Raw genomic sequence first — 11,776 nt, forward strand, 5'->3', positions numbered from 1 at the left:
CACACACACACACACACACACACACACACACACACACACACACACACAGAGCTAGTTTGTTCTAGAGCCAGGACTGAATTTAGGGGAATCTGATGACAGTTCATGCACAGTGTATTACTGCCTTAAGATCTGTCAGGCTTCGAGTTTCCACAACTACATTTAAGAGGACTCTGAAGAGCTTTCTTCTTGGCCTGAAGCCCACACAGACTTCACTACTATGACCTCATGCTATCAGGTTCCCAATGAAGTGCTGAGAAACATCTATGGAAAGGGATAAATGGACCATAAAAGAGATTTGTCACAATTTTCAGCCCTAGTCACCATCTTCACCTATGCAGAGGGGACTTTGGTTTCAATGGTTTGTTTTCATGGATGTAAGCTAACGAGGCTGGCAAGATAGCTCAGTGGGTTATAGGCGCTTGCTTAAAAACCCCAGTGACTGGAGTTTGATACCGAGAGCCCATGGGAAGTGGGAAGGGGGAACTGGTACTTGAAATGTTTTCTCTGACCTCCACACACATGCCCACATCATACCCTCTCATAAATACAATAATAATACATTAAAAGTTAGGTGGAAGAGTCAGACCATGTACAAAACAATGTCCCCTGGTTAGTGCTAATCATTTGGTACACTCTTCATGGGCACTGCCACTGTCTGTCACGATAACCAACAGGATTTGGAAAATTTAAGACAAGTTCTCTCCATGTTCTCTGATTGCTCCCTGGAACTTTCTACATAGACAAGGTTGGTCTCCAATGTGTGGCTATCCTTCTGCCTCTGTCTTTTGTATATTTCGATAATGGTGTGAGCCGCCATGCTTCCTTCTGGACTTAGTAATATAGTGATTTCTATATCAATATATATTTCCCCAAATGAGGCATTTTGAACAAGGAAAGAAATTTTAGTGCAGTATAGATTATTTCAAACTTATTTTTCTTATAAGGTGTTTAAATCAAGTTACTGATCCTCATATGATTTATTTTAATAATTAGATAACAATTTAACATTAACATATTAGATAATTAGAACTTCTGAAACTTTTGAGTGTATCTTAATACATTCTTTGTAAAATATTGTTTATAATAATTTAAAGCATTCTTTGGATACTATATTTCAATGGGGAAAGCTTATGTGAGAAAAAGATCAATGTTTGCCACTTAAATACATTAGAAATCCTGGATTAGAAAGGTTAAAGGTATTTTGAGGTCCTGAGAATGTAGTTCAGTTCACAGAGTGTCTAGCAAGCACAAAGCCCTAGGTTCTACCCACAACACCACACAAGCCAGGTTTGGTAGTCTGTACCTGTAATCTTAGCATTTGGGAGGAGGAGGCAGGAGGATCTGGAGTTCAAAGTCATCCTCAGTTTCCTAGTGAGTTCAAAGCCAGCCTGGCATATATATGACACTAGAGGGGAAGGGAAAGATGGGCTTTGTGGCTCACAACTTTAATTCCAGAATGAGGAGGTAGAGGAGAGGGTGAGGTGGGATGGGGTGGAGGCGGATTATCTATATGAATTTGAGGCCAGACTGGTCTACATGTTCCAGGACAGCCAGAACTACCTAGTGACACCCATCTTTAAAAAAAAAAACCATAGCAGCCAGGCAGTGGTGGTGCACGCCTTTAATTCTAGCACTTGGGAGGCAGAGGCAGGCAGATTTCTGAGTTCGAGGCCAGCCTGGTCTACAGAGTGAGTTCCAGGACAGCCAGGGCTACACAGAGAAACCCTGTCTTGAAAAACAAAAAACAAAACAATAAAAAACCACAGCATATAGTTTTTACCTTTGGGTTCCCTTTTACAGATTAGTTCTTATTTTATGTGTATTGAGTTTTCTGAATGGATGCAAGTGCACTGTGGGCCTGGTGCCTGACGAAGCCAGAGGAGGTTGCGGGATTCAGTGAAACTGGAGTTACGTGATGGCTCTGAACTGCCTTGCTGGGAATGGCCTCTGAGTATTCTGAAAGAGCAGGCAGTGCTCTTAACCGATGAGGCCCCATGTCTCCCTTTATTCACATATGATAACAGGACAGCCTTCAACTGACAGACAACAAAATGACACATCAATACTTCAGCCTCCTCAGGCATGTTCATACAGTCCCCTGGGTGGCGCACTTTGCTGCCCACTGACAAACGCTGATAATTAACATATTCGGGGTGAGGAATGAAGCATCAGGATTATTAATAATAATCCTGAGATGGTTCTAAATGAGTGGCACCGGTACGGAGCCCTCCACACATTTCCTGGGATGTGGGTTAGAGCAGGAATGAAATCAGGTGTCCTCTGCTCTTGAAGAGGAGCAGCTGGCTTTTATTTACATTTTCTCTTCTCTGAGCTGTAAAGTAAATCTCTTATTTATGCACTATTCACTGAAAGCCCATGAGAGTCCACTTTGGAACACTGGGCTATTTTTTTTCAATTTATTTCATCAGTCTTTGGAAAAAAAAATAGCTCATGGCTGAGGTAATACGACATGAGCCTTAAAACACATGCTGAAGTGGATGGAAGGGAGCCAGAGTTAAGATTCGGCCAGCTTCTCTGGCTGTTCTGATCTCCAGTGCTGTAAGAGAAATACCCCTTCTTATTCATTGCCTTGTTGGCCCTAATATGTGACCCTGACCTTCTCCTGTCCTGAAGAAAAGTAGAAATCCATGTGATTACTCTACTGTACAGTAGGTCCTAAAGACATTAAGAGCTTCAAGAACATTTACAACAACACCACAAAGAACCCTCCCCTCAAAATGGGCCAGAAAATAAGGACATTCACTGTCAAGTCTAACGACTTGAGTTCAATCCTCCTGGATCCACATGGTGGAAGAAGAGAACTGACTCCTGAAAGTTATTCTTTGACCTCTGTGTGCCTGCTGTGGTGTGTGCTCCTGCCATCAAATAAATAAGTAAATGATAAAAACCCCAAGTGTTTATAAAGACTTTTTATGTAATGCTTAAAACCATGCCAATATTACATGACTACAGTTTGAGTTCCACATATAACCACTGGTGTGAACAGTGAGAAGGGCACAGTACCACTCACTGAGAATGAAACTCAGTTGGTAGAGTGCATGCCATGTGTGAAACCTGGGTTTGATCCCTAGCACCAAACACATTGAAATGGTAATGTATGCCTGTAATTTCAGCCCAGTTTGAGGTCATCCTCAGTTACACAGGGAGTTTGGGGCCAGCTAGAGATGCGTGAGACATTGTCTTAAGGAAAGAAGGAGGAGGAGGAATAAAGAGGAAGAAAAAGGAAGGGGAAAGAGCAGGAAAAGGAGAAAGCATATTATTTCTCCACAGTATTTTACATGCCCACAAGATGCAGCAATACAAACGCTGATTGGCTCTGGATTATGAGTCAGGGGTCATGGGTTCAAGGCCCAGCTTTACTACTGGTCATGAGCTCTTATGTCAGTCAATTCATTTCTTGTATGTTGCTTTCTGGTTTGTTAAGGGGTGAATTCTGGAAAGGCAATTTATGGTTTTACAAAGGAGGAGACACTTTTGATGTCTTTTAGCAATGTGGGTTGATATAAAACCTCCCAAGTTTGTTTGGGCTCCCATCTCACTTGTTGGCTCAGAGAAGAGCAGACTCTCTGTGTTTGGATGTATCTAACAGAAGGCTGGAGACCTGAGGCAGGTAATGGTCTGTTCTTAGGTTGCTTAAGAAAGAACATCCTCAGGGGCTGTCAGTTTAGGAATTCAATAGGCTGACTTTTCTGGCTTCAATAAAAAAGGGAAGAGAATGAGATGGTGTGCAGGTGAAAGTCACCTCAGAGTCACCTTTTCCATTATAATGTCATTATCGAATTATCAACATGACAAGTGATGGCACCAGAATGAGCCTCCGGTGCTACAAGGCTCATCTCATCTCTTGGATGAGTTTTGAAAACATTTTCAGAGGGCTGGCAAGGTTGCTCAGTGATTAAGAGCATTGGTTGCTTTTCCAGATGACTCTGATTCCATTGCAGCACCCAGATGGTAGTTGACAACAATCTGAAACTCCAGTCCTGGGAATCAGATGCCCTCTTCTGGCCACCATAGGCACTGTACACACACACACACACACACACACACACACACACACACACACACACGAGAGAGAGAGAGAGAGAGAGAGAGAGAGAGAGAGAGAGAGAGAGAGAGGCAGAACACCCATAAAAATCAATCAATTAATTAAAGAACATTTTCAGTGACTCACATATCAAAAGTGAGTAAGTAAATGTCCAACTGGCAGCAAGGGCCGCACTTACATAATGGAACATTACAAAGAACATTCCCCTGGTCTCTAGAGAAAATTAAGCAAGTTTCTGGATATGGTTAGAATTAGAATAAAATTTCACTATTAATAAATTCCTAAATTTAGAAATAACTATTGAATCACTCAAATAACTTTACCAATTAGAAATCACCATGTTAAAAAAAAAAGACTGTTAATCTGTGCCAAGTGTGGTGGGTCAAATCTGTATTCTCAGCATTTAGGAGGTCAAGCCAGGAAGAGCAAGAGCCTCAGCAACCTGGTGAATTCAAGTTCACTCTGGACTACCTGAAATCCTGTCTTAAAAATCCAAAGTAAGTAAATACAAATAAGTAAAAAATACAAGTCCTTATAGAAATCAATTGTTTAAATTGTCTAAATTACATTCAAAAGTAAATTGAATTATCTTTTAAACAAAAATGTGTTATTTTTTGTACTAAAAATTAAATTTGATATAAAGGTTTAATTTTTGTTGATGTATGTCTGTGTGCCACATATGTGCTGGTGCCTAAGGTGTCAGAAGAGAGCACTGGACTCCTGGGGCTACAGTAACAGGTGGTGCTGAGCCACTGATGTGGGTGCTGGGAATCAGACTCGAGTCCTCTGTAAGAGGACTCTCCAGCCCCTATCCTAGATTTTGTGAAACAAAATACATGCAGACTATATTTCGTAAAATGAAGTGATATAAGCCTTAGGATATTACTGTTATTGTTACTATTATTCCCACATATATTGCATGCAGGTCCACATCTGCTTGCCTACTTAAGGAATATTAACTGTGGTTACATGGCACCATCACCTCATACCATAAGACCAAAAGAGACTCTCTGAGAACATTCTTGCCAGCGTGTCCTCCTTATAATAATTTTCTTAAATTCCTTTAGCTGTGCCATTACCTTATTCTATGCTCTGTTCAGCAGTGCTCCTAACTCCCTCCTGAAGAAAGCCTGTGCTCCACCTGCCTATGCTCCGCCATCCAATAAATAGGATGTCTGTGTATGTGCATGACTCTTGCTTGCCTACGTAGAGGGTGAGAAACAGCTCTGCCAGGCATAGTGCTCAGGTCTTTTCTCCTAACTCTCAGAAGGCTGAGTCAAGAGGACTGCCACAAAATTCACATCCAGACTGGGCTAGAGTGAGTTCCAAGCCAGCCAGAGTTAAAGACCCTGCTTTTAAATAAAGAAAAAGAAAAAGAAAAGAAACTCAGTCAATCTAGCCTTCAACCACATCTATGCACTTATTTTCTGCATAGAGTCGATGGGTGTTCCTCACTGGATTTTATAACAGAAGCAAAGTAACCTTTGAAAGATGGTACAAATGAGCAAATGTAAGAACAAGTAAATGCTTGTTTTTTGAGGATTAATTAAAAAAAAATTTTTTTGGAGAGGGGAAGTTGGAAATGTTGGTACACAAATTATGTTCAGTTTAGTGTTTCCTAAACTATGTTAGACTCATTTCTTCTTGCCATAGAGTAATATAATCAAGGGTTGTGGGGAATAGGGAGCTAATTTAAGCCCCCAGTCTCTACCACCTTCAGGAGTTTCTGGAGAGCTAATATAAAGACTAACACTAGACAGAGCATTGCTGTCAGATGGAAACCCTACGGAGGGTGAACTATCCCGTCAGCAGCAGTCTTCAAATGCTCTGCTATAGCTCAGATCTGGAATGTCCCCCTAGGTCCAAGTATTAACAGCTTGGTTCCCACAATGGCACTATAGGTGGTTGTGGAAACTTTAAGAGGTGGGGCTTCTAGGTCATGGGGGTGGGGCACACTCTCCATGAGCATGGTGGGACTCCAGCCTCCACCTTGTTCTCTTTTTCCCTGCTGGCTACTGAAGTGAGTGATTTTGCTCTGGCAGTGTCCCTCCTATGATGTGCCACCTACCACAGGCCCAAAGCAACTAAAGCAACGGATGAGCGGATGAGCCAAACTGTGAGTCAAAATCAACCATTCTCTTCACAAGTGTCAGGTGTTGTGTTATAGTGAGAGAAAGCTTACAAGTCTCAGGGGTTGTGTTATAGTGAGAGACAGGTGACTAACACATTCTCTGGAAGCAGTACCATCTCTCTCTTCAGGCTCCGTTTTCATGGTGCTTTCTTTAAAAAGTAGAAAAGCTGAGCTATGTTACAGGGGCCTGGGGATGCTTGTCCAGCAACTTAAGGTGTCATCCCCAATACTCAGCATGCTACCCAGGCAGGTTCAAGGACTTACTGTGTGGCTGCTGTGCTCCTGGGGAAAAATGACCTTTGCACATGAAGGAAAAAGGGAAGGAAAGAAGGGAGGGAGGAAATAATTCCTTGAAGAAATCTTTTAAGTCTTTCAAATCTTTCAAGTCCTTTCAAGTCTTGGGAAAAGAAAATTTGGAGTGGATCTAGAATATCTTGTTGTCAGTAGGAAGTGAAGATGGGGTGCTAAAAGACAGTGGTGGAATAGAGGGTTCCTACTACCACACTGTGTCCATCTTGCTATAAAACCATCACTCACTGACAAGAATGGAAAAACTTAATAGACAATGTTAACAGCCACTCATGGTAGCACATATCTTTAATCTCAGCATTGGGGAGACTGATACAGGTGGCTCTTTGTGAATTTGAGGCCAGCCTGGTCTACACAGAGAGCTCCAGGCTAGCCAAAGCTACATAGTGAGAATCTGTCTGAAAAAATTTGAAAAATACATTGACCAATACTGGGCCAATAAGATGGCTCAGTAGGTAAAGGAGCTTGCTGCCAAGACTGACAATCTGACTTTGATCCTTGGATCTCACATGGTGGGAGGAGAGGACAAGCTTACCTTGTGTCCCCCGACCAACTTTGTGTTCTGTGATGTTTGTACCTGTGCATGACTGTTAGTGTGTGTGCAAGTGCACGTGCGTGCACACACACATACACATGCATGCACACACTAAATATATAAATAAACAAATGAATAAATATAAAAGAAAGTTCAGGCATGAGCCTGAGGGGCCCGGTAGTCATATTTTACCATAGCATAGCAAAGAGAAAGCAAAGCTCATCCACTCACTGTCATGGCCGGCCATTACATACGGAGCCAGTGTAAAGGGTCCAGTCCCATGCTCTCAGATGACAGCTTAGCCTAGTACCAGTTTCTCTCCCTCAGGAGAGAGTACTGACCCACTACCATTCCTTTCTCTCCTCTTGAGGGGTAAAATATCCTGATGAACCTCCAACTAAGACATTGGTAAGACCTTAGTGGGAGTCAGTTATACCAAAGAGGTCAAGACAGAAACATAAAGCAGGACCAAACATCTCTGTCCAGCTTCTGATAAAGACTCTATGTTTCAAACAAGGTATCTTAAGACATAGGGATGTAGGTTTTCTATGACGTACCTATGAAACTTGTGATAAAAGAGGTTCCACTTTTTGCCCTCAATCAAAGGATTTAATGATTTAGAACTTATGCCTCATCAAGTTATTCTCCTGGAGGGAGGGTGGTTTCTGGGAAAGCTTGTAAAACCCTAGGAAGGTGTGGATTTTGCAGGCCTTAGATACATTTATGTTTAAAGCAAATGAATGCACTGAATTAGTGATTTTTATCAAGCTCCTAAAGGGGTTTCCATGCTGCATCACCGCGTGAGTGAGGACTTTGCTTTGTTTAGCCCATTCACTAGAGAGACCTGGGTGAGTGAGTCATATTGGGATTATCTGGAGGACTATTAAACAACTTAAAGAAACATTTGCTCTATTTCTTAAAGAAATATCTGTAATTCTAATACATGGGAGGCAGAGGCAGGGGAGTTGCCATGAGTTTGAGTCTAGCCTGGGTTACACAGCGAGTTCTAGACCAACCTGAACTATTTTGTCTCAAAACATCAAGCTCAACTGACTAAACAAAGTCTAAAACAGTAACTATTACTATGGATCAAAATGTAGAATTGTAAAGTCAGTAAGTCCTTTTTCCTATAAACAAACAAACAAACAAACAAACAAGCATTTCTCAATACATTAGGATAATAAACTGAACATTAAAGACATAAAACACGAATATCTGAATATTCTCTCAATTGTGAAAATCTGTCCCTAAGTCCAAAAGCCACTGACCACGAAAGAATGAAACCAACTTGCCATCCCAGAAGACTCAAGACTACTAAAACACACTGTTATTCCAGGAGCTGCATTGCTGATCTTAACTTCGCAGACTGTGCCATGTGGGCTTGATGTTGGACTGCCACGCTCTGTTAATCTTAGCCACACAGATCGTGCTGTGGGGGACTTGATGTTGGCTCTCCCCGCTCCACTAATCTTAACTGCACAGATTGTGCTGGGGTGGGGGGGACTTGATTTTGGACTGCCTTACTTGAGTGTTAAAAACCTCTGCTTCCCCAGCTTCATCGCCCTCCCCAGAGCTGTTGGATCCAGACCTTTGGCTTCATCTGTCTTTCCTCCTAGGTTGGAGTTATCATCTTTTGTAGAGTCCTTTAGGCTTCCGTATTCCTTTTCCATCTTGGCAGCTTCTTCCTTGGTACTGTCTGCTTCTTCGTGGTTCTTCTCTGGTGACGCTGTGATCAGATAGTGCACTGTGGTTAAAACACCATTCCATACCTTCTTTATTTGTTAATGAGAACAAACATTGTTGAAAAGATAGTTTGAGGTCATGTTATTTTTTTTTTTGGACTGAAAGGGATTTCAGTGGTCTTCGAACCCCTAGCCCTTATTTCACAGAAGAGGAAACTGAGGCCCCAGGAAGATAGAGATGCTCAGAGTCACCCATGGAGTTAATAAGAAGCTGGGCCCAGGCCCCAGCACTCCAGATTCTTCATGGTCATTCTTCCTTTACCCTCACTGCCATCAGAGAGTGACTGCTTGTCCTGCTTTATTTTTATTTTAGAAATTGGTTTTTACTGTTTTCCTTGAACTCCTGGCTCAAGCAATCCTCCTGCCTCAGCTTCCAGAAGATCTGGCATGTGTAATCAAAACATCTTTTTTATTTACTCCTTCCTTCCTTCCCTCTCTTTCTAAGGAAGACCTAGGCTGGAGATCAAACCCAGCGTGTTATGCATGCTAGGCAAGTACTCTACCACTGAGTTACACCTTCATCCTTATTTATCCTAATTTAGTTGGTGCTGTCAGTCAACCGGGGTTTGCTATATAGGTCTTGGTTACAAATAAGAAGAGTTTTGTTATTTTGAGACAAGTTCTCATGTAGCCTAGTCTGGCCTTGAACTATCAATCCTCTTTCGTTTCTAGTACTGGAGAGGCAAAAACAGGAGGATTGCTGGACTTGCTGGCCAGTTAATGTAGCCAAATCTGTGAGCTCCAGGTTCAGGAAAGATTGTATCTAAAAAAATGGTGGAGAGAAATAAGGATGCCACTTGATGTTGACTTCTGGTTTACACACACACACACACACACACACACACACACTCATATGCATAAAATAAATATTAAAAAAAAACCCTGAAGGCTAACCATGTAGCTAAGTGGTAGAGTACCTGCCTAGCAAGCATGAGGGACTGCCTTTGAGCCCTACATAGAAACTAAATAAAAATCTGCAGAAAAACATCATTTAGCGGTACACCACAGAATCACCAATGTGTATGTAATTTCAGTGCTGAGGGCAAAATAGCTAAAGCACAAGAGCCCACAGCTTGGAATCTTTTCTCTTTTTGTCCTCTTCCCCCCCTTGAGAGGAGGATTTTTCACACAGCTCAGCGCTGTGGTGTTTGCTGGGCAGAGCTGGGATGTATGTGGAAACACAGAAAGGGGTATATTGTGGAGGGCACAGAACATCTTGAAGAGCTTTGGGGGCCATGGGGAATGTCAGGTGGCCTGGGATGGTGACCTCAAGAAGTGGTAAGAAAAGACACAGATAGAATCTTTTATGAAGTACTGACTGTTTTGTAACCAGTCACTTCCAAAGAGTCTTTGTTAAATACCCACATTAAGTTTTAGCACAGTGCTAGAAGCATGGCTCTACAGTAGAATGTTAGCCTTCCACACTGGGGTTCTGTGTTCAGTTCCCAGGCCAGCAAAACCAACAAAGAAGCCCCTAAGTAAAAGAACTTTTTTGCATTTTTTGGTGGTGAGGTTTCTCTGCCATGAAAGGCTATAAAATAGCCAACATTACATGTGGTTGTCCTCATGGTTGAACTTGAGATTTAAAAATTTTTTGAAATCTGAAATGCCTTATTAATATTTACTGAAACCCATTATTTACCTCTGAAAACAGTTTTTAACAGCTTAACACACACACACACACACAAACACACACATACACATGCATGCACACGTACACACACATACACACATACATACACATGCACACACACACATACACACATGCACACACACATACACACATACATACACATGCACACACACATACACACACACACACACACATACACACAAACACACACACTATTAAGTAGATACTACCTGGGAAAATCTTGCTTTTGCTGTCAGTAGTATTTTTTTCTAGCTTGTTCTTGGTCTGCAGAGCAATTGTTTCGTCCAAGTTTTCTAGAGAGAAGAGAAGAAATATGCTTTAATTTCCTGAGAAATGCTATTAAATGTTTACTCCCATATGTGGTTAGTACAGGCGTGCACCACAACTCCTGTCTTAGAGTTTATTTATTCATTCATTTTTATTTTTAATTTCCTTCAAACCAGAGCCTCATTCTACCCTAGGCTGACCTGAAACTTTGGCTGCAGCCAAGGCTGGCTTCCCACGCCTTTTTAATCCTCCTACTTTAGCTTCCCTTGTGCTGGGATTACAGGCTGAGTCACCATGCCCTCCTGGCCAGCTTAGCTTAGGAAGCACTTAACTTTAATGACTTTTCATGTAAGTAGCAACTTGTGGTTAGTGGTCACCATGTCAGACACTGAGCATGAGGTAGCTTCAGGAATGACTGCCTACATGCTAAGTCTTTCCAGTATCATGACATATTTTCACAGGAAAAATGTCAAAGCACAGAATTCCCAGGTCTCACTGTTGATGTTGTCCTGAATAACATCTGCTATCCTGTTAGAGCAGTGGTCTCAGCCAGTGGGTCATGACCCCTTTGGAGGTCACATTTCTGATATCCTGCATATCAGATATTTAGATAAAGATTCACAGCAGTAGAGGTTCTCAACCTGTGGGTCGTGACTGTTTTGGGTGTCAAACGACCCTTTAACAGAGGTCGCCTAAGACCATCGGAAAACACAGACGCTTCCATTATGATTCATAACAGTAGCAAAATTGCAGTTATGAGGTAGCAATGAAAATAATTTTATGTCTGGGGGTCACCATAACATTAGGATCTGTGTTAAAGGGTCACAGCATTAGGAAGGTTGTGAACCACTGTGTTAGAGGAATAGAGTCGCACCAACTCTAACATGAACACACTTTAAGGTAAAGAACATAGGTATGTATAGATATATACCTACATAGACAAGACATCTGGAAAATTGTAAATCAAAATGTTATCAGGGGATTGGTATCAGGAGTGATTTTAACTTTCTTTTACATTTTTTCCATCCATCCATCCATCCATCCATCCATCCATCCATCCATCCATCCATCC

The 11,776-nt window shown here is 41.8% G+C and overlaps 1 protein-coding gene across 2 annotated transcripts in view; it reads right to left on the reverse strand.

Moving 5' to 3' along the window:
• The window catches only part of Scg3 (secretogranin III), a 47,133-nt gene that overhangs the window by 15,315 nt on the left and 20,042 nt on the right, over positions 1-11,776 (reverse strand). The window contains exons 9-10 of one of the 2 annotated variants that reach the window (XM_028773597.1): positions 10,662-10,730; positions 8,630-8,767 (exon numbers count right to left, since the gene is read on the reverse strand). In XM_028773597.1, the coding sequence (XP_028629430.1) occupies positions 8,630-8,767; positions 10,662-10,730 (207 nt within the window). Of the gene's footprint in view, positions 1-8,629; positions 8,768-10,646; positions 10,731-11,776 lie in introns of both variants that reach the window. The other variant, XM_028773595.1, reaches the window with a different exon arrangement.

This window comes from Grammomys surdaster, unplaced genomic scaffold, assembly GCF_004785775.1.
Source record: "Grammomys surdaster isolate TR1022 unplaced genomic scaffold, NIH_TR_1.0 231, whole genome shotgun sequence".
NCBI classification, from domain to species: Eukaryota; Metazoa; Chordata; class Mammalia; order Rodentia; family Muridae; genus Grammomys; species Grammomys surdaster.